Below are 24,845 nucleotides of genomic sequence, written 5' to 3' on the forward strand. Positions count from 1 at the left end.
TTTTCTTCTCTTCGATTCTCACTCAATTCTCATCAATTCTCTTGGATCTTTGGTTGTCTGAAGTCCTACCAATGTAGGCAAGAAGATTAAGTTGCTTTGAAGTCAAGTCGAAGCAACTTAGTTGACACACCTCATAATTCAACTCCTCATATCTTTCTATATATGTGGAGTTAGTTAAAATTGAGGTCAGATTCGTGCTCTACACCAGGTTTTCTTTCAGATCATGTCCTCCTTTTTCATTTATGTGATGGTGATGACTGAACCATTCCGATGAACCTCTCTTGAGAAGGTGACCAGAGTTTCAGCGCCGGTGGTGTGCTGGATAGGTTCTGAGCCACACGATCAGTTCAAATCGTTTTAATCCTGAGTGTTGCTTTGGAATACCATTGGTGTGGCGCGCTGACTCGTGTGTTTGGAGGAACGCGTGTTTTAGACCACTTGATCTGCCACCTCAGTTAATGAGGGAGATCAAGTGGTCCACATTTTTTCTGATTATTTGACTTTCATTTAATTTGTTTTATTTTCATTAATTCATATTAATTTTAATATTGATCCAAAAAATATGAGAGTTTCACCAAAATTTTATAAATAAAATCCTCTTTCATATTTTGAATTAAAATTATTTTTTGGATCATTATTAATATTTTTCATGATTTAATTGATTTTGTGAATATTTTTAATTTTTTTTAAAATACTATTAAGTCTCCAAAAATTCTGAAAATTTTTCTCCAAGGTCCTTTGACCTTGTTTGACCTATGATAAATCTCATGGCCATTTCTTTGGTGTTTTGATGAGATTTTAGGAATTTGACAAACCATATTTAATTTAATGCATTATTTTTAGTATTTTTAAATTGAATAAATCCCAAATAATTGTGTTGGGCCATTTTGATTGTTTGTATAAGTTTGACTTGTGTTGTTAGGCCTTGGTCAATGTTGATTTGAATTTGTTAGGTTAAGATCATTGGATTTAGGGGATTGATGGAATGTACATTCCATCTCCCAAAATGAATGAATGATCTTAATTTGGTAAAAGTCCTCCTTTGTCCAATTTGAGTTTTGATCTATTCCCCTCCCTCTTCATCTTATTCCCCTTCTTTGTGCATTCATGTCATGGTCCTATGATATCTCAAGGTCCTAAGTCTAGTTGATTGAAAAATCAACATAAGTATGGATGAGATTAGGCCACCTCTTTTGCATATTCTTTTTGTGTGTGGTATGTTTCATGAGCATAGTCCATTATACTATGTCTCAAACACACATTAACACCAAAATTCTATTGCCCGACCTCAAATAGTTGTAACTTCTACATAAGTCCAATTACGATTGCTTAACATAGCGCTAAATTTTTGACAGAAAAGACATAGCATTCTAGTTAGTGAGATTGTAAGTCTCCCCTCTTTCATGGTATTGTGTGGAAACTTGACCTTTTTTCCTTCCTTTGGAAGATGTCTTGGTTCAAGGATCCATGCTTGTGATAAGTGGGTTGAGTGTTCTCCAAAGAATGACTTAAACAAAAAAGCAATAGCAATACTAACTTCTAACTCATTAACAACTAACATTTAATTTAAAGTATTTTACTTTTAATGCACTTTATCTTTAAGCTTTATTCATTTTGCCATTATTCATACCATTCTAGTTGTTTATGTTAATGTCATTTTCATTTTGTCCACTTGGACCATATTTTGTGATATATTTTGCTTGTGTATATTGTGTTTGTTTGTGTGGTCTTTGACCATTAATGTACATAATAAGAACAAAAAACCCTAAAAAAACTTCTTGTGTGGACTGTTGGTTTGATCTGAGATAATTGGATTTAGAATTTAGGCAACACTCCCTACGCAAAGGACTTGGCCAATGCCAACTTTCATGTAACCAAGTGCTTGTAATTTTAAACTTCATCTGATACATCATTGAAGATACCTTTGAGCTCATCTGCAATATGATCATTGTGAAGCTGTTATTTTGAACCTGTGACTTGTGGAATTCATCTGTTACATGGGCAAATTTAAAGAAGATCATAGAGTGGCTAAAGCTTGGATGTGGCTATCTTTATTTGATGCCTTGCTCTTCAAGTTAATATTGTGTGCATTGTATGTTGCTTGATTCTAATGTCCAAGGGAATTTGGGGTTTCTATATGACATTCTTGTCTATTGGATTGCAGCCCATTGGTCAGATCTTTTCAACTCTTAACTTTTAAATTTATGCTTAGGATTAGTCTCTTCATCTCCTCCCCATCTCTTTAATTTCAAAATCTCTCCCTCCTTTTAAAGACTTCTTTGCTTGTACTTGTCTTTTTTTAAACTTAGACCCTTTGCAAATTAGAAACTTTGGCCTTATGCCATTGAATTTTCAAGTTTTTTTTCTTAAATCAAACTTGTAAATAAACTTAATTATACTTGACTTAAAATTTTCAAAAGCCAAAAAGAACCAACTCATTCAAACCATTTTCTAGGGCCTTGTGCCTTTCAAACTTAATTTTTTATTAAAATTAATGCATCCACTTTGAAATTTGTATCACGAACTACGAGGTTTTGATCCCTCATTTTTATATTGGTACGTAGGCACAAGTCCTAAGGTCTTGTCAAACACAAAAATATAATTAATGAATTCTTTTCTCATCCCCCCATTCTATTTTTTTGTAAACATCATTTTGTACAAAATACATATGCACACAAGAAAGGGCTCCCTAGGAGTACCTATGACACTTCGGGTGCTAACACCTTCCCTCTGTGTAACCAACCCCCTTACCTGTAATCTCTGGCATTTTATTAGTTTTGATTTGAAAACTTCTTATTTTTTGGGTTTTGTTCGTACTTTTCCCTTTTCCCTTGGAAACAGTAAAAGCGCGGTGGCGACTCTTGTTATTTGATGTCTTTCTTATCCATAGCTTGATGATCATGAATTTACCGCTACACTCATCATCATCATTAGTCTTTAAACTGCTAGATTCACCAGATTGATGCTTTGAAGCACTAGCTGGATCTGCTGCAGGCACTTCCACTTTCTTACTGACTGTTGAATCTTCCATATATTTTAGGAACACCGGCACAAACACTCGGCCACTGCGGGTCACCTTGGTAACATCAGCAATGTTCCCGACAGAATTGGTTGTAGGTAATGGAATCTCTTGACCATCATTCACCATAGTTGCATTATAATAATAAGGAACGGCCTTATCGGACACGTACAGGACTAGACCCGCCAACCGTATGACCAACCGCGATACCGCTTTGGCTGATACTGTTATTGTTGCTGCTATCATATTGAATCACCACTTTCTCGGGATTCTTAAACACAAGAACAATCACATTCACATTGTCATCTACATGACAAGATTGTACAATCTGGATCATACCCTTATCCATTAACCGTTGGATGTCCTTTTACACAATCTCACAACCTCTTGGGTTAACACTGCAGATAGCACAACCATCATGGTCATGCTCACAATCGCTCACCAAACAAATGTCCTTATGCATCGTCACCAAGGAACTTCAAATAAAATGGACATCGAACACTTTGAACTCCCCAGGGAAGCCATCTACCATGTTGACAGATGAATTTCCATGAGCGGGCAGTGGGTTAGCTTTCACGTTGAACTGGTGCTGATTGACAAGCTGAAAATATAGGAATTACCGAAGATACTTGATGATGATGTTGACAGGGTGATTGACTTCTTCTGATTTGAGGCCTTCTTTGCCCCCCACTGGAAATTGCATTGGTCTCATTATCCTTCTTCTTACCAAAACTGCTGCCATATCTCTTGCTAGACGATACCTCCTCCTTAGACAATCGTCCTTCTCGGACACCTTCTTCTAGCCTCATCCCCATATTTACCATTTCCGTAAAATCACTGGGGGCACTGGCGATCATCCTCTCATAATAAAATGAGCTAAGGGTCTTCAGAAAAATCTTGGTCATCTCCTTTTCCTCTAAAGGAGGTTTGATCTGAGCACCTAGCTCTCTCCACCTCTGAGCATACTCTTTGAATGTTTCCTTGTCCTTCTGAGATAGTGATCTCAACTGATCTCGGTCGGGAGCCATATCAACGTTGTACTTGTACTTCTTTATAAATGCTTCTCCCAATTCGTTGAAAGTGTGAATAGTTGCACTATCCAACCCCATATACCATCTTAGCGCGGCGTCGGTCAGGTTGTCTTGAAAGTAGTGGATCAACAGATGATCATTGTCTGTTTGGGTAGAGATCTTGCGAGCATACATCACCATATGACTGAGCGGACATGTGTTTCCTTTGTATTTTTCAAAGTCAGGCACTTTGAACTTCACTAGAATCTTCACATTAGGCACCAGACATAATTCAGCAGCGCTCTTCCCAAATAGATCCTTACCTCTCAATGTTTTCAACTCCTTGCGAAGCTCAAGAAATTGATCTTTCATTTCATCCATTTTCTCATAAATGTCTGGGCCCTCATATGGCTCAGAATGATAGATGGTGTCTTCTATACGAGGTAAGATATGTATGACAGGCGACGGTACAGACATGACCGCGCTAGATGTTGGCGTAGAAGCAAATGTAGGCACAAAGCCTTCAGGAACGAAGTTTGGTGGCATTCCCAATGGGAATCCGGCAGACATGGTAGGCGCGAAATGAGCGGCGGTTGCGGGAACAGTAGAGGTAGCCACCTCCGAAATGACATTCCTCTGAGGAGGAGGAGTTACAGGTGTAGGAGAGGACTGGCTCTGTGCAACTAACACTAACTCCATCATGGCAGTCAGGCAGGCGATCTCCTCTTTCAAATCTCTATTCTCTTGCTCAAGATGTTCCATGATTTTGGAGTGATTGGCGCGAGTATTATACCGATGAGTCAGCTTGGCTGAAGCATAGAAAAAACACCAATGAGACATCTGGAAAAAGAGGAACCTGCTTATGCGAATGATGCATGAAATGCAATGTTTGATTGTTTTTATTTTCAAGGAACTTACCATATTATTTGCAAATATATACATTTAACAATAATTGCAATAATTTGATATGACCATAAAAATCTCTTTTATTTATATAATTGGAAGGATTACATTGAGTACAATTCCAGAAACCAAATGAAAAATACAAGAGAAAAGGAGACTAGTCATCATAAGGAGCCCTAACAACAACGTCAGAAGATCTGGTTGTAGGCGCGTACTTCCTTCAAATGCGTCGAATCTCAGTCTCAAAAGAATCCTTCATCTGAGTCTTCTCGAGGACAAGATGATCAACAATCTTCTTCCAAGCAACGGAAGGCTGAGGCATGCTAGAGGAAGATGAAACCTTCGGCTCTCTATGTCTCTTCGTCACTCGGTCTTCAAGTAGCTCAATAAGTGGGTCTTTGTCCTTAGACTCAAGTTGCAAATCCTCATGCTTTTTGCTCAAAGCATGGAAACGCTCTTCCCACGTATCCTTCTCTCTCTTCGTCTTGGCGAGTGCGTCTTCCAACTCCTCTACATCTTGGTTAGGGAGAGTTAATGGCTCAACCACAACCATAGACATAGGTCTCTCATAAGGATAAGGCATCTTCAATTCCAAAGCTCTCTTTTTCAACCAAAGAGTGTAAGCTTCCAAAGCTACACAGTTGCGCGGTCCCAGCTCGGATCTTCCTTTCCTATGCACATTATGCCAAGCATGCACAATCTTCTGCATCAAATGTTAAGGATCTTTACCCTCTTGATAGAAAACACCATCTAACAAAATTTTATTAGGTTTGACTCTCAAGGGGAACCCAAGTTGACGACGAGCCAAAGCAGGGATGTAGTTAATTCCTCCTTGTGTACCAATGAGAGGCACATTAGAGAATTCACCACAACTATCAATAATCTACACACTACTCAATGAAGTATGATACCAAACTATATCATCATTAGTCAGAGACATAAGTCTCTGAGACCACCGTAGACATTGTTTGTTCTCTACAAATGCAGGTGTCTGAGGCAAGTGTGAAATAAACCACTTGTACAGAAGGGGAATGCAACAGACAATAGTTCCACCACTCTTAGAATTCCTTAGATGCAAAGAGAAGTACATATCACCCAACAAAGTAGGCACATGATTCCCAATCAAGAAGATTCTAATGGCGTTAACATCAACAAAATCGTCAATGTTAGGGAACAAAGTTAATCCATAGATGAACAACACAAAGATAGCTTCAAAAGCGTCCATACTACCGGCTTGAGCAAAGGCAATAGCTTTCTTGATGAGGAAATTAGATGGCAACCCAAACTATCCTCCTTTCTTCACCCAATGAGCCTCAGTCTCAGACTTATTCAAGTGAAGGGCTTTAGCTATAAGATGAGATCTGGGAATCTCTTCCAATCCACTAAAAGGCACTTTGTTAGAAACAGGTATTCCCAAAAGATGGGCATACTCCTCCAACATAGACACAAGCTAATAATCAGGAAAAGTGAAGCAACGGTAGAGAGGATCATAGAACTGGACCAATAAACTCAAAAGTACTTCAACCACATCAGCAGACAGAATAGAAAAAAGCTTCCCATGGTGTCGTTTGAAGTCCAAGGGATCTAATACAAAAGATGCTAGCTTCCTTAACTCTTTCAAGTCGAGACATCTGAAACTGTACTTCTTAGTATTCCTTCGTCCATAATCCATGGTCTGAAAGTATTTGTAAATAACACCTCAGTTCCTTTAAATTTTCGTGTGATGAATGTTATGATACGCATGAATGCATGAATGCAACAATCACAAATAAGGGATCACACACAAGGCAAACAAACAAAGGTCAAGGGATGAACAAGTCATTGTCAAGATCAATCATCCATTTTGGTGAATTATGGTTTTCACCTTATCAACACCCAAGTTCCATTGGTATTGACAAGATTTCATTGGATCAACCAAGAATCAAGGGTTTGTTGTGAATCACGAGCATGGAGTCTGGGTAAGAACCATCCCAAAGGAGTGAACTAAGGATAAAACATGTAGATCATGTTCTAAAAAGTTCCCAGAGTCTTAATTCCATCTATCGGATATTACAGGTTAGGATGACTGACTTATCAACCCATAATATTCTCAAGAGAAACTCGTCTGAGTGTAGTATCGTGTAACAACTGTTATCAAGTCTACACTTGAACAGTCTCCGCACTACGTCCTAAATAGGCCAAGAGGGGTTAAATGTTCTACGGTCCTCAGCTTCTCGGACCCCAAATCAGAGATAGTAATGCCTAACCATAAATACTTGTGTGACATTTCCAAATCCAAAAGGGTCTTCACTGAGCAGATGGATCTCAAGTCAACTTGTTAAGGACTACTCCACACAAGTCGAACATGACTATACCATCCTCCTATCTTAATTGCACTTAAGTTCGGGTTAGAACTTATCTCACCACTCAGAGATCACCAAGCACAACAAGCAGATTATATCACACAAACAAATATACATACATCAAAAATACAATTATATACACACAAAAAAGTAGGCTAAACCCACTGGAGACTACTCCCCGGCAGAGTCGCCACTTAATTTCTGTAGCGGTAAATCCATGATCATCAAGCTATGGATAAGCAACACATCAAATAACAAGAGTCGCCACCGCACTTTTATTGTTTACAAGGGAAAAGGGAAAATTACGAACAAAACTCAAAAATAAGAAGTTTTCAAATCAAAACTAATAAAATGCCAGAGATTACAGGTAATGGGGTTGGTTACACAGAGGGAAGGTGTTAGCACCCAAAGTGTCCTAGGTACTCCTAGGGAGCCCTTTCTTGTGTGCATATGTATTTTGTACAATAATGTTTGCAAGTAAGTAGAATTGGGAGATGAGAAAAAATTCATTAATTATATTTTTGCGTTTGACAAGACCTTCGGACTTGTGCCTATGTACCAACATAAAAATGAGGGATCAAAACCTCGTAGTTCGTGATACAAATTTCAAAGTGGATGCTTTGCTTTTTAACAAAAATTTGGTTTGAAAGGCACAAAGGCCTAAAAAATGGTTTGAATGAGTTAGTTCTTTTTGGCTTTTGAAATCTTTAAGTCAAGTATAGTTAAGTTTATTTACATGTTTATTTAAGAAAATAAGTTTGAAATGCAATAGCATAAGGCCGAAGTTTCTAGTTTGCAAAATGGTCTAAGTTTAGAAAACTAAATACAAACAAAGAAGTTTTTAAAAGGAGGGAGAGATTTTGAAATTAAAGAAGTGGGGAGGAGGTGAAGAGACTAATCCTAAGCATAAATTTAAAAGTTAAGAGTTGAAAAGATCTGACCAATGGGCTGCAATCCAATAGACAAGAATGTCATATAGAAACCCCCCTGGACATTAGAATCAAGCAACAAACAATGCATACAATATTAACTTGAAGAGCAAGGCATCAAATAAAGATAGCCACATCCAAGCTTAGCAACTCCATGATCTTCTTCAAATTTGCCCATGTAGCAAATGAATTCCATATTGCCACAAGTCATAGGTTCAAAATAACAGCTTCACAATGATCATGTTGCAGATAAACTGAAATGGATCTTCAATGATGTATCAGATGAAGTTTCAGATTACAAGCAATTGGTTACATGAAAGCTGGCATTGGCCTAGTCCTTTGCATAGGGAGTATTGCCTAAATTCTAAGTTTAATTGTCTCATATCAAACCAACAGTCCACACGAGATGTTTTTTATGGTTTTGGTTTTTATTATGTACATTAATGGTCAAAGAACAAACAAACAAACACAATATACACAAGCAAAATATATCACAAAATATGGTCCAAATGGACAAAGTGAAAATGACATTAACATAAACAATTAGAATGGTATGAATAATGGCAAATGAATAAAGACTTGAAATTAAATTGCATTAAAAGTAAATGACTTGAAATTAAATGTTAGTTGTTAATGACTTAGAAGTTAGTATTGCTTTTGCTTTTTTGTTTAAGTCATTCTTTGGAGAACACTCAACCCACTTATCACAAGCATGGATCCTTGAACCATGACATCTTCCAAAGGAAGGAAAAAAGGCCAAGTTTCCACGTAATACCATGAAAGAGGGGAGACTTACAATCTCACTAACTAGAATGTTATGCCTTTTGTGTCAAAATTTAGCACTATGTTAAGCAATCGTAATTTGACTTATGTAGAAGTCACAACTATTTAAGGTCGGGCAATAGAATTTTGGTGTTAATGCATGTTAGAGACATAGTATAATGGACTATGCTCATGAAAAATACCACACACAAAAAGAATATGCAAAAGTGGTGGCTTAATCTCATCCATACTTATGTTGATTTTGCAATCAACTAGTCTTAGGATGTAGAGATATCGTAGGTCCATGACATGAATGCATAAAGAAGGGGAATGAGATGAAGAGGGATGGGAGATAGATCAAACTCAAATTGGACAAAGGAGGACTTTTACGAAATTAAGATCATTCATTCATTTTGGGAGATGAAATGTACATTCCATCAATCCCCTAAATCCAGTGATCTTAATCTAACAAAGTCAAATCAACCTTCATCAAGGCCCAACAACATAACTCAAACTTACACAAATCAATCCAAATGGATCAACATAATTATTTGGCATTTATTCAATTTAAAAATACTAAAAATAATGCATTAAATTAAATATGGTTTGTCAAATTCCTAAAACCTTATCAAAACACCAAAGAAATGGCCATGAGATTTATCATAGGTCAAACAAGGTCAAAGGACCTTGGAGAAAAAATTTCAGAATTTTTAGAGACTTAAAAGTATTTTTAAACAATTAAAAATAATCACAAAATCAATTAAATCATGAAAAATATTAATAATGATCCTAAAAATAATTTTAATTCAAAATATGAAAGAGGATTTTATTTAAATTTTTTTGGTGAAACTCTCATATTTTTTGGATCAATATTAAAATTTATATGAATTAATGAAAATCAGAAAATACAAAAAAAACGTGGACCACTTGATCTCCCTCATTAATTGAGGTGTTAGATCAAGCGGTCACAAGCGCACTTTCCACCATAGTCACTAGTCAACGCGTAACACAAGTGGTATCTACAAGCAACGTACGAGATTAAAACAATTTGAAAAGGATCAATGGCTCTAACCATACCAACAAGTTATCGGTGTTAAACCTATGGTCACCTTCTCAGGAGAACCTCGCCTGACTTGTTCAGTCATCACTATCACATAAATGAAAAAGAACATGATCTGAAAGAAATATAGCGTAGAGCACGAATCTGACCTCAATTTTAACTAACTCCAAATATATAGAAAGATATGAGGAGTTGAATTTTGAAGTGTGTCAACTGAGTTGCTTCGATTTGACCTCAAAGCAACTCAATCTTCTTTCCTACATTGGTAGGACTTCAGACAACCAAAGATCCAAGAGAATTGATAAGAATTGAGTGATAATCAAAGAGAAGAAAATTTCTGGAAAATACCTTCAATGATGTGCAAAACTTGCTCTTCCTTGCTTCTATTCTTGTTTGATCTTGCTCCAATGACTTGCAGAAGTGGATTAGGAATGGAAAGAAGCTTTGAATCCTGGAGTTTTTGAATCTCCAAACAGTGAGTTTCAAACTCAATTTTCAAGTGAAAATTATCAGGTTTTCCTTTGAATTGTGAGGGTTTGAAGAGAGGGGGCAAAGCTGGCGCGCAAGGATCCTTTCAAATGAGCTCAGAGGGTCCATATTTATAGCATTTGGAAGTGTTATTTGCACACTTGAATTTTCTTCCAAATTTGGCAATGTCATACACAAGCTTGCATGGGCGTGTACAGGCCCATGAAGCAATCCAATTAGGTCCAAATGCATCTGAAATGAGGTTAGAATGAAGCTTGCATGGCAAGGCAATGTTATGTGATCATTTGAACTTTGATTTCTACCAATGATGCAGGCCTGTTGAAACCATGCGTAGCCCTACCAAACTTGGTCCAAAATGAATGAATTAGGATTCTTTGGAAAGCTTGGATCAAGAGGAACAACTCTTATGTTGAACACTTTTCCATTTGGAACTTGGATCAAGGTGAATTGTGAGGTGGAAGTTTGTAAATTTCAACATGTAGAAATTTTTTCTAAGTGTCAAGCCATATACCTCAATGTTCCTCCTTACTAAACTTTTTATGTGAGCTCCAAATAAGAAGCGTGTCTTCATCAAAGTTGTATATCTTTCAAAGACATTCAAAATGGTCATCAACTTGATATCATTTGGATTTAGAATGAGAGAGTTATGGATTTTTGAAGTTGAGGAAAATCACTTGTTCAATGGTATTGGTCCAAAATAACCTATAATGTATCCTTATATCACATGCTCATAAAAGTTGATTTAGCTCTCACTGAAAACATCAAAGTTGAATTAGATATCTTGAATTTGATTGTGCAACTTGGAAATCTTTTATCTCATAAAAATTGAGCAAGTTATGGCATTGGGAAGTTGACTTTCAAATTAGGGTTTAGATAAAATGACCTATAATGTTTCAACATAGAAAATGACTTTCCAAGCAAAATTAGCTCTAGACTTCAACATTAAAGTTGTTTGGAATGTCATTTAGAGTAACCTTTCTCTTGGAATCATTTTCATATGATGAAACTTGTAGGAGATAGGGTCTGGGGAGACCCAGTTTTGATCAGATGAATTCATCTGGCCAACCACCATCAACCAACTTGATAACTTGAAATTCTCTTGACTTTTTAGGCTCATGGTAGATCATATATGTATAGGATGATGAATTTTGGAGTGTCCCTTGACAAATTTGATCAATTGGTGAGGAGGCTTGTGAAGGTAGAGAAAAACAAGAAAGGGGGGTTTGAATTGTTTGGAAAATAAAACTTTTTCAATAACTTAGACACACGCAGAATAAAAAGTTTGACACAGAATTTTATATTGGTTCTCTTGAAATTCAAAGCTACTCCAGTCCACCCGGCCAATGTGATTTCGCCTTCAAAAAGGTCTTAATCCACTAGTCTTGAAAGATTACACAAACAACCGTCTAAGAGAATTAATCCCTTAGCCCTCTCAAGTATTCAGACTTCCCATAGTCACTTTAGGAAATATCTTAGTAATAAGATGATTGGTAATGCACAGTGCTTCTAACAATAAGCAAATATTACAAAAATAATAACCAGAGTTTTTCACGTAAGAGCAGCAGCTCGTGAGAGAGTGAAAGAAGATGATGGAGAATTTTGTATTCTTGTGTGTCTCAGGTGTGTTTTTCTTGAGCGGCATTCCATCCTTTATATAGGAGTTTGGGAGGACCGTTGGGTGATGACAGAATATTGAACATTGAAGAATGATTATTGTCATTACTCTCCTTGTTTCTTTCTAAAACAGTTTTGGGTGCGTCATAACTTCCTTGTAGAAATAGTTTCTTTCTAAATGCATATTTCTTCACGGTTACACTTTCTGAATCAGCGAATCTTATATCCAGAGTCTTGTTTAGCAATGTTCGTCTTCATAGGGTACTTCTATCTGATTGAATTAGAGTTTCTCTTTAATCTTGACTTCTTCAAATTGTGCGTCTTCAGAGTCTGGATTCATTCTTCTCTATCAGAGTTTCTGACTTCTTTCGTTTTGCTAGTGCCTGCGTTTGATCAGAGTCAGAACCTTCTGATCGTGTATCCTCTAAGTAGTGTCTAACGCTGGATTCTATATCTTATGATTTATCTATCTGATTGTTCGATCAGAGTCCTGCATACTTAGGAAAAATTTCGTTAGGGTACCATTTTTTATTCATCCTTTGTTATCATCAAAATATTAGAGATACATTGTAGAACCAACTTTGTTCTTACAGCTTGTTGAAGAAGTTACTCAGGATACCCAGACAAACTAGGGTTTCCAAGGCAAATCAACTCCAAACTCTTGAAGAAAACTTGATCAAAATAACATGTAGAGATCATGGGGACTCATATATGATACTTAGAGACTTTGTGGATCAATCCTTGGTTGTTCTCTTAAACACGAGGGTCTTAAACCCTAGATATGAAATTGATAGACCAATGGGGATCATGCCCTACCTACAAAAGAGTTAGGCAAATACAAAGACATATTTTTGGTATTTTGGTTAGTAAAATGATAAATATACAAGTATGATACAATCACATGGCGCTTGGTGATCTCTCCCAAAACAAACCCAATGAAAGAGGGGTAAGGAGGATGCCAAGGTATGATCCCAATGCTAATGCATATGATGAGATTGCATGAGGGATCTTAGGGTCAAAATTGGGGTCTTACAAGCTGAAATTCTGGTATCATATATGAGATGTCGAAGGTAATGTCACGACACTAATATCTGAATAATACAAACAGGATAAAGATAAAGAACAGTAATGCAAGAGACAAAAGAAATTATTAACCCAGTTCGGTGCAACTCACCTACGTCTGGGGGCTACCAAGCCAGGAAGGAAATCCACTAAATAGAATCAGTTCAAAGACTCTCAGTAAACTACACAAGTTACAGTCTTTTTCACCTAATCTCTACCCGTATGACTTCTACCTAAGAACTCTTAGATATGAGATCCCATCTCACTCCCCCTCAATCACACCAGTGATATTAAACAAGAATTACTTATGAAAAGAAGACACTCTTCAAAGACACACACTTGATTTTACTTAACAGCTTCAATCAAGTAGACACACACTCATGCTTAAAAGCTTTGAGTGATAAATTACAACTCAAAAAACAGACCAATTCAATCATCTATGGATGGATTGAATGGCTTACAATTCACACGACCACACAAGACTTAAACCCTTATTCTCTCTCAATATTTCGCTCTGTATTTCTTGTATATCAAATCAGGTTTTCCATGTCCTTTTTATAGAAGCATTCAGCTGGGCTTGGACATCATAAAACCCTAAAACTATTTTCCATTCAAATCTTCTTATGACAGTTGGTTAGATCTCTTTGGAAAATAAGTTAAATCACGTTGTAATCATTGATTGATAGAGTTTGCAATTAACTCATCAATCAAACATAGATTGCCATTAAAAGCGCAATCACATAACACATAACATTCAGACTGAATGTTCTGTGTACAGATGTCATGACATCGGGTCTGACATCCTGGAACAATCCTGCATAATTCCATTTTAAATATCCAGCAGGTACATTATATCAGATGTCATGACATCGGGTATGACATCCTGAAACAATTCTGCATAATTATATTTTAAACCTCCAGCAGGTATAAGATATCTTATATTAAGACATCATATGTAATATCTTGTGAACACTCTTTGTTTTACCAAAATTGTTGCCAACACTTAGAACCAACAAACTCCCCCTTTGGCAAATTTTGGCTAAAACATATATTTGTCCATTTTGTTCACAAGAATAAAAACACATCAGCAGTTAAACAGCATAACAGCGTTTAAGCAACAGCAAAAGCAAACAGAATTACTAACTATAATAGCAACTAGTAAAACACACATACAAAACATGGGTACTTCTTCTCCCCCTAAGTCTGTTCAATACAGACATCTCCTTCAGCACCTGTAATATTCAGAATATCCTTCTAACATCTCCTTCAACATCTGTAACATTCAGAATCACATTCTGACATCTCCTTCAACATCACAGAACAGAATATCATAGAGCATTCATTCTGTTCAACATCATCAGCTGTCATCATCAGCACATAATAATTGCAGCTCTCCACAACTCCACACAACTGTAGTTCTCCACATAATTAATTCTCCCCCTTTTTAGTCAAAATAGACCAAAGTGGTCAATTAGACAAAATAAATGGCAATCAGTCCTGCAGAGAATGTCACAAGAGATGTTATAACATATAAAATGTTAAAACATAAATGTCAGGTGGTACAAACCATAATTATACATAGCTGCAATAGCTGAGATAATCAGAAATCCAGGGAACTCATAAAGAGCCCAAATATTACATCATGGCATCAGAAAGGACAACCAAAAATTACAAACATTAACCAGAAAAACAACAAAACATCCAAGCTTCAAAACATCCAAAACAGCATCCAGAACACACAGTCTTCATAACAGGGGGACTATCACAACTTAGTCTGAGGAAGTAGCATCTTCTTCACCTTCAAATTCAGAACTGCCACTAAATTGATCTTGAGAATTTGACCTCTCACTTGAGGTATGGGCATCTGACTCCTTGGCTTCACCAACCTTATTCATCTCTTCCTGCTCCAAGCTACTAATGAGAACCTCTAAAGCCTCTTTCCTAGCCTTGGCAACCCTAATCCCAGTTTCCAGCTCCTTATAAGTTTCCTTCAATTGAGCAATCAAGCCACCTTGAGAGGCTGGCTCCTTCCTTGCAGATGTCATGACAATATCATTGACATGGCTTCCTTCAAATTACTTGTAGTGAATGGACAATGGAGGCTTCCTTCTGCTGGGAATATCACTTGTGTTTAGAATACCAGGTTGTTGGCTTAAAATAATTCCACAAATGATAGAGGGAAAGGCAATAGGCAGCTTTACTGCATTAGTGGAGGCATGTCTAACAATTTGTTCAAACATGAACCTTCCAAAATCAAAGTTGAGCCTAGTTCCAATAGCATAGATTATTCTTCCAAGACCATTAGAGATAGTTGAGATATGGTTTGTTGGCACCAAGTTGGTTGAACCAATCTTATGCAAGATGGCATATTTAACAGTTATTTTGCCAGCTGATAGATGCTTTTTGCTTGGCCATTCCTTGACTTGGCCAGCAGTGATTGTCCTACAGACTTCATTGTCTGTAACCTCTAACTCCACACCTCCTTCAGTTCCTCTTCCTAGGAACGTATTGATAACAGCAGGGGAGAACCTTACACACCTTCCTCTCACAAAGACCTTGCAGAATTCTTTGCTACTCTTGTCAGAAATATCCTCTGGGATATTCACCACAAACTCCTTCGCTAACCCTTCAAAACATTGGGGAAAAGCAACAACTGTTTTCATCAAACCAGCAGTCTTGATCAATTCTATAACCTCCTTCACTTCTACAGCATCCTTCCCTAGCTCTCTCTCCACAGCAACTCTCCTTTGAATAACAAACTTCCACTTGGCAGCACCATCTTCCATATGGAAAGAAATGTTGTCCAAATGCACAGCGGCAACCTTAGCTGGAGACTTTTTAACAGTCTGTCGTTTAGAAGGAGAGATGTATGGGACATCGTGTTGGTGTAAGCCCTAGAGGCCAATACATTTTGGTACTTGTATCGAATAATAAAAGGCATTCTCTTTATTATGGTTGATTAATAAAGTCCCTGGAATAGATAGTCCGTTTAATGTATTAAGTGTGACTTAATCATGAGAACACATTAAACATAAGGACATTATTCCTAAAGTATCCGTAGTCGAGCTTTAGTGTGAAGTGGGATAACATTAAAGCATTAAGACTATTATGTTTGTAGACTGATGATCACATCTCATGGATCATGGATAAAGAGTTATCAAGTCTTAAACATAGGTATGAATATTAGGAGTAATATTTATACCGGATTGACCCGCTATGAGAATACTATATAGAAAGTTATGCAAAGTGTCATAAGTTATTCTCATGGTGATAATAGTGTATTCCACTCTTCGACCTGAAACCACTATGGATCCTAGATGTAGAGTCGAGTGCTTTATTGCTAATCCAACGTTGTCCGTAACTGGATAACCATAAAGACAGTTGATGGGTACTCCACAAAGCATGCTGAGGGACATGAGTGACCTAGATGGAATTTGCCCATCCTGCATAACAGGATAAATGTCTATGGGCCCAATATTGAACTGGACAAGGATGACACGGTCTATGCCTTGTGTTCAATATAGACATAAGGGCAAAAGGGTAATTATACACATAAGTATTATCACAGAAGGAATTGTCAGATCACATGACATTTTCGTGTCTTGGGTAGCAGTGATGTGTTGCTAGATACCGCTCACTGTTTATTATGTTAAATACATGATTTAATATAATTGCCAACGCCGCGAAAACCTACAGGGTCACACACAAAGGACGGATTGATGAGAGATAGAGTAACTAAGGAATACCGTAAGGTACGGTGCCCTTAAGTGAGTTATGGAACATCGTAAGGTACGGTGTACTTGAGTAGAATACGAAATATGGTACGGTACCATGGGCTTAAGTGACTTTGGGCATATTATAAGATATGGGCCAAAATACACTTAAGTGGGCTTTTAGCTTGAAGCCCACACAAGTGGTTCTATAAATAGAACCCTTGTGCAGAAGCAAAAATTTGCGGTTGCATTATTTTCGTTTTCTCTCTTTCTCTTTCTCTCACTCAAAGCCTTCATTCGTACCAGCTAGCACTGAGATTGAAGGAACCCGTTCGTGTGGACTGAGTAGAGACGTTGTCATCGTTCAACGTTCGTGATCGCTTCGTGGATTTGCATCAAAGGTTTTGATCGTCACAAGAGATCTGCACCAAAGGTTTCAACCGTCACAAGAGGTAAATATTCTATCACTGATCATGACCATTCGTAAGGATCTCTAAAGGAGAAAATTTTAATTTCCGCTGCGCTTTGGGTCGCAATTCTCCTTCAGTGGTATCAAAGCCTGGTTACGAAACCATGAATCGGATAGCTGTTTAATTTCTGTATTAATATGATTAAAAGACAGAATGAATCGATTAATTAAAAGGGTAATTAAATTTGGCATCATGAGTGTACGAGTTGGATGATTGATGTTGACTATGCTTCGGAATCCGACATTAGTATGGTGAAGCAGCGATACATCGATCGTCCATAGGTTACGCAATTGAGACCGATCAACTTATATATGATATAAGTAATCCTAATGCAAAATACGGTATATGTGATATACTGTTTCTGTTTCGTTCATTCGAACACTAAATGATTGTTTTCCTTTGAGCGATCAATGGTCATTTGCTTCGGAATCCGACATTAGTATGGTGAAGCAATGACCTGTTGATCAATCATACTGAATCAACAATCGAGGTGTGTTTGACGGTCTGAAATTGGCGCATTAGGGTTGGTGACGGCGCAAGGGTTGTGCCGTCAAGGAGTTGTCAATTTAGGGTTTTTTGGAACACGTGTGTTGACTGTTTCAAAATTTGTTAATTGGCCGCGTGAAGCTCGTGTGACGAGCATAACAAGCGTAACAAACTGGATGCGTAACGGTCATAACAAGACGCGTGACGTTCGTAACAGACCCATAGATTGACCTGTGACGGTCGTAACAGACTCATAGAATTTTAGGCATTTCTGTTTTGATCTGTGACGGTCGTAACAACCCTGTGACGCTCGTCACACTCACATTGCCTGTGACGGTCGTCACACGCCTGTGACGGTCGTCACACTCCCAGAGTCAAAATTTTGGGGTTTCTGTTTTGTGCCTGCGCAAGAGTTGTGTGGATGCAAAAACAATGTCCATTTCAAATGAATTGTTCATTAAAATTTTGGACAAGGGCGCTGCCCCTCCAACCCCGCAAGGGCGCTGCCCCTTGACCCCGTCCGCTGATCGGTCAGCGGAACCACCGTCCGCTGACCGGGCAGCGGAACCCCCGGCTAACTCTGCGTAGTGTGATCGGTCGCCGAAATTTAATTTGCTTTTAATTAATTAAAGGAATTAAAATTTAATAATAACAATGTGTTTATTATTATTGCCTTGTGGTGATCAGTTATGGCCTTAGTTGTCCTTTGTTTTGTTTTGGGTTTTTAAATACGACCTGCGTGTCGTGCCTCTACTTTTGATCTCTTAATGTAACTTCTTTTCTCATCTCAAACCCTCGTATGTAAAACGAGTTTCTTCTGGAATGTAATGTTATGAATAAAGAGAAGAAGACAATGTTATGAAGAAAGAGAAGATTTCAATATCAAAGGAGGACAATCTTGAAGATCTTGCTTGGAGAAGCTTAGAGAAGAATTCAATATTAAAGGAGGACAACCTTGAAGATCTTGCTTGGAGAAGCTTAGATCGTTGTAGGTTAGCTTAGGTTCTCTCATTGGCTTGGGAGAACAATTGCGCTAGGGACCATAACTGTTTCATTTTGTTTGTATGTATGTTGATGCATGTGAATGTATGTTGATGCATGTGAGAGACGATTTATATGATAAACAAGCCGGTGAGATCATAACAATTGCAATTCCCTCAAATTAAATATTAAGTTTATGCTTTCCAAGTTTTAACACTCATCAAGACTAGTAATGGATAATGTAGGTTTCGCCTACGCGAGGTGCATGATCTATATATTAGTAAGGTGCGATGGGATAATTGTAATATCCAACTGTTAAAACAATGGGTCAAACTTAACTAAACAAATTATAATAAGATTATATGTGTTTGCTTTCCAAGTTTTAGCACTCATCAAGACTGGTATCGGATATGTAGGTTTCGCCTACGCGAGGTGCATGTTTTGTATTAGTTAAGGTGCGATGGGATAATTGTAATATCCAACTGCTAAAACGATGAGTCAAACTTGATTATAATTTTCTTATATATGTTTAGAAGCAAGAGTTGGGAATAATCCATATGAAGGATTGGAATAAGGAGTTATTCACCCAACTGAAATTTTCGAGAGTTGTATGAGATACAACTGGAAGGAGTTCCTACCTAAATAACCTAGTTTTGTGTAATCCGCCTACGCGGACTTAGAACGAAGTGAAATATGGATCTCGACCCACTAGAAAATCTTCCAATGGGATTTTCCGAATCAAATGATGAGGGTCATTTGTTTTGAGTAAAATAGTGGGAGCATATTTGATTAAAGGCCTAATTAAATATGTCAATGATACTTATATTTTCTTAATCCTTATGTAGATAACCATGACAGCAAACACCTCTAACAACATCTTGCGATCAATCCTTGACAAGGAAAAATTGTCTGGGACAAATTTTCTGGATTGGCACCGAAACCTGAGGATTGTCCTCAAACATGATAAAAAGCTGTATGTCTTGGAGACACCTGTTCCTGAAGAGGAACCTCCTAGTTCTGCACCTAAGGCAGAAAGAGATGCTTATAAGAAGCATGTCGATGATGCCAATGAAACTGCTTGTCTCATGCTGGCTACCATGAACTCAGAATTGCAAAAGCAACATGAGAACATGTCAGCGTTCGATATGATCGAACACCTGAAGCTGCTCTATCAAGAGCAAGCAAGGCATGAGAGGTTTGAAGTTTCAAAAGCCTTTTTCCAAAGCAAGTTAGCTGAGGGAGCCCCTGTAGGTCCCCATGTACTCAAGATGATTGGGTATGTGGAAAACCTTGAGAGATTGGGTTTTCCCCTCGAAAAGGAACTTGCGACTGATTTGATCTTGCAATCGTTGCCAGATAGTTTCAGTCAATTTGTCCTAAATTTCAATATGATTGATATGGACAAATCTCTTCCTGAACTGCTCGCCATGTTAAGAACTGCCGAGCAGAATATGAAGTCAAAAGGGAAGTCCATTCTGATGATCGGAAATGGAAAGAGACAGAACAAAAGGCCCACCAAGCAGGGTGATAAAGGGAAAGGCAAGGAAGTTGCCAAACCCAAACCCACCGTTGCTGCTTTGAAGCCTAATGGAGGCATAGCAAAAGAAGGCACCTGCTTCCATTGCGGTAAGACCGGACACTGGAAGAGAAACTGCCCAAAGTACCTGGAAGATAAGAAGAATGGAGTAGAGACTTCAACTTCAGGTATTTTTGTTATTAATTCATCTACTTCTGCATCATGGGTATTAGATACTGGATGCGGTTCTCACACTTGTACAAATGTGCAGGGGCTGAAAGGGAGTAGAGATTTGGCAAAAGGTGAAGTTAACCTACGAGTTGGCAATGGAGCAAAGGTTGCTACTTTAGCCGTAGGATCTATGTATTGACTTTACCTAGTGGTTTTATAATTCAGTTAGAGAACTGTTATTATGTACCTGCAATTAGCAGGAATATTATTTCCATTTCTTGTTTGGACAAGTTTGGTTTTTCATTTATAATAAAGAACAATTGTTGCTCAATTTATTTGAATGATATATTCTATGCTACTGCACAAATGAGCAATGGACTGTATGTCCTTGATCTCGAAATGCCTATTAATAACATTAATACTAAAAGGGTGAAACCTAACGAGTTAAAACCAACTAGGTAAGAATATTAAAAACTCTTCGATCAGATCGAAGTGATGAGTATTTAATCCTAGAGTTTTATGACCATCTGAAAGAGTGTGGTATCCTATCCCAACTTACTCCTCCTGGAACACCCCAATGGAAGGGTGTATCTGAGAGAAGAAATCGAACCCTGTTAGACATGGTCCGATCCATGATGAGTCACGCCGATCTTCCAAACTCCTTTTGGGGACATGCACTATTGACAGCAGCTTACACACTTAACCGTGTTCCATCCAAAAAGGTTGAGAAGACACCATATGAGATATGGAGTGGTAAGAAACCACATATGTCTTACATGAAGATTTGGGGTTGCGAAGTTTATGTGAAATGACAAGTTTCAACTAAGTTTGAGCCCAAATCTGACAAATGCTTATTTGTGGGGTATCCTAAAGAAACAAGAGGGTATTACTTCTACAATCCTTCTGAGGGCAAAGTGTTTGTCGCTCGAACTGGAGTTTTCCTAGAAAATAATTTTATTTCCAAAGGAACCAGTGGGAGGAAAGTAGAGCTTGAAGAAATTCAAGAATCACAAAGCATCGACACACTTATGGAGGAATTGGAGCAAGAAACACAAGTAGTTGTGTAAGAGCAACCTATTCAAGTAGAACAAGACCAGCGTAGGTCAGGCAGGATACGTCACCTACCTGAGATATATGGATCAAGGTGATGTATTACTCATGGATCAAGATGAGCCTGTGACCTACTCATGGAATCTTCGTTTTGATGAAACAGTGAAACTGTATGGATTTGTTAAGAACGAAGATGAGTCTTGTGTCTACAAGAAGGTTAGTGGGAGCATGATCGTATTCCTGGTATTATATGTAGATGACATATTATTTATTGGAAACGATATCCCTACCCTGCAACAAGCAAAGTCTTGGGTGGGGAAATGCTTATCTATGAAGGACCTAGGTGAAGCAGCCTATATATTAGGAATCAGAATCTATAGAGATAGATCATAAAATGCTTGGCCTGAGTCAGAGTACATAGACAAGGTGCTGAGACGCTTTAATATGAATGATTCCAATGGTTATGTGTTTTGCTTAAATGGTGGCGATGTGAGCTTGAAAAGTTCAAAGCAAGATACAGTTGCTGATTCTACAATCGAGGCCGAGTATATTGCTGCCTCAAGTGCAGCAAAGGAAGTTGTTTGAATCAAAAAGTTCATTAGTGAACTTGGCATAGTTCCTAGCAATGTGGATCCCATTGGTCTCTACTGTGATAACAATGGTGCTATCGCACAAGCCAAGGAACCTAGATCTCACCGACGATCCAAACACATACTCAGGCGTTATCATCTCATTCGAGAGATAATAGATAAAGGAGATGTGAAAATATGTAAAGTACCTACACTTGACAATATAGCTGACCCACTGACAAAGCCTCTTGCGCAGCAGAAGCATGATGGCCATACTAGTTCAATGGGCATACGGGGTATGCCTGATTGGCTCTAGTGCTAGTGGGAGATTGTTGGTGTAAGCCCTAGAGGCCAATACATTTTGGTACTTGTATCGAATAATAAAAGGCATTCTCTTTATTATGGTTGTTTAATAAAGTCCCTGGAATAGATAGACCGTTTAATGTATTAAGTGTGACTTAATCATGAGAACACATTAAACATAAGGACACTATTCCTAAAGTATCCGTAGTCGAGCTTTAGTGTGAAGTGGGATAACATTAAAGCATTAAGACTATTATGTTTGTAGACTGATGATCACATCTCATGGATCATGGATAAAGAGTTATCAAGTCTTAAACATAGGTATGAATATTAGGAGTAATATTTATACCGGATTGACCCGCTATGAGAATACTATATAGAAAGTTATGCAAAGTGTCATAAGTTATTCTCATGGTGATAATAGTGTATTCCACTCTTCGACCTGAAACCACTATGGATCCTAGATGTAGAGTCGAGTGCTTTATTGCTGATCCAACATTGTCCGTAACTGGATAACCATAAAGACAGTTGATGGGTACTCCACAAAGCATGCTGAGGGACATGAGTGACCTAGATGGAATTTGCCCATCCTGCATAACAGGATAAATGTCTATGGGCCCAATATTGAACTGGACAAGGATGACACGGTCTATGCCTTGTGTTCAATATAGACATAAGGGCAAAAGGGTAATTATACACATAAGTATTATCACAGAAGGAATTGTCAGATCACATGACATTTTCGTGTCTTGGGTAGCAGTGATGTGTTGCTAGATACCGCTCACTGTTTATTATGTTAAATACATGATTTAATATAATTGCCAACGCCGCGAAAACCTACAGGGTCACACACAAAGGACGGATTGATGAGAGATAGAGTAACTAAGGAATACCGTAAGGTACGGTGCCCTTAAGTGAGTTATGGAACATCGTAAGGTACGGTGTACTTGAGTAGAATACGAAATATGGTACGGTACCATGGGCTTAAGTGACTTTGGGCATATTATAAGATATGGGCCAAAATACACTTAAGTGGGCTTTTAGCTTGAAGCCCACACAAGTGGTTCTATAAATAGAACCCTTGTGCAGAAGCAAAAATTTGCGGTTGCATTATTTTCGTTTTCTCTCTTTCTCTTTCTCTCACTCAAAGCCTTCATTCGTACCAGCTAGCACTGAGATTGAAGGAACCCGTTCATGTGGACTGAGTAGAGACGTTGTCATCGTTCAACGTTCGTGATCGCTTCGTGGATTTGCATCAAAGGTTTTGATCGTCACAAGAGATCTGCACCAAAGGTTTCAACTGTCACAAGAGGTAAATATTCTATCACTGATCATGACCATTCGTAAGGATCTCTAAAGGAGAAAATTTTAATTTCCGCTGCACTTTGGGTCGCAATTCTCCTTCACATCGTCTTCGACATCATCTTCAGAATCACAGCTTTCTATGATCTTCCTCTTCTTGACCTCTACTTTACTCCATGACTTAGAGGGTCCTACAGCAACAGTCTTCTTCCTAGTTCTAGTTGTCAACATCTCAGCCACAGTCCTGCCTTTCCTGGTCTGCATTTTCCTTGCAACACTTGGTTTCAAGTGATGAACCAAGGTGTCATCTTCTTCTTTTGAACTCTCTTCCTCTAAATCAATTACTCTCTCAGCAGTGTCAGGCTTCTTAGAATGAGAAGCATCTATAGGATCTTTGCTAGGCATGGTTTTTCTTAGAGAGCATAGTCCCTCAGCAGCAATGTCTTTTTCTGATCTAGATGAATCATCATCTTTCTCAGTTTGAGGTTCCACCTCAGGTGAGGGGTCTCTTCTAGACAAAGGAGTCGAAACTCCCTTGACTGCATGTCCTTCGTTTAGAATCCTAGTTACCAGGTTCCTAATGACACGATCTGTATAGTGCATGTCATCCTTAGGAGGATGGTTTTTAGAGTTGTTACCTTGATTGTTTCCAACCGTGGAAGAAGTGTTGGTGTAAGCCCTAGAGGCCAATACTTTTGGTACTTGTATCGAATTATTTATTAATAATAAAAGGCTTTTTCTTTATTATGTTTGTTTAATAAAGTCCCTAGGATAGCTAGTCCGTTTAATGTATCAAGTGTGACTTGATCGTGAGATCACATTAAACATAAGGACACTATTCTTAAAGTATCCGTAGTTGAGCTTTATTGTGAAGTGGGATAACATTAAAGCATTAAGACTATTATGTGTATAGACTGATGATCACATCTCATGGATCATGGATAAGGAGTTATCAAGTCTTAAACATAGGTATGAATGTTAAGAGTAATATTTATACTGGATTGACCCGCTATGAGAATACTATATAGAATGTTATGCAAAGTGTCATAAGTTATTCTCATGGTGATAGTGGTGTATACCACCCTTCGACCTAA

The 24,845-nt window shown here is 37.9% G+C and overlaps 1 protein-coding gene across 1 annotated transcript in view; it reads right to left on the minus strand.

Annotated features, from left to right (window-relative positions):
* The window catches only part of LOC127130757 (tyrosine-protein phosphatase DSP3), a 122,680-nt gene extending 98,524 nt beyond the window's left edge, over positions 1–24,156 (minus strand). The window contains exon 1 of the mRNA XM_051059722.1: positions 23,914–24,156. Within this exon, the coding sequence (XP_050915679.1) occupies positions 23,914–24,156 (243 nt within the window). The remainder of the gene's footprint in view (positions 1–23,913) is intronic.
* Positions 24,157–24,845: the final 689 nt, after the last annotated feature.

This window comes from Lathyrus oleraceus, chromosome 3 (assembly GCF_024323335.1).
Source record: "Lathyrus oleraceus cultivar Zhongwan6 chromosome 3, CAAS_Psat_ZW6_1.0, whole genome shotgun sequence".
Lineage (NCBI taxonomy): Eukaryota > Viridiplantae > Streptophyta > Magnoliopsida > Fabales > Fabaceae > Lathyrus > Lathyrus oleraceus.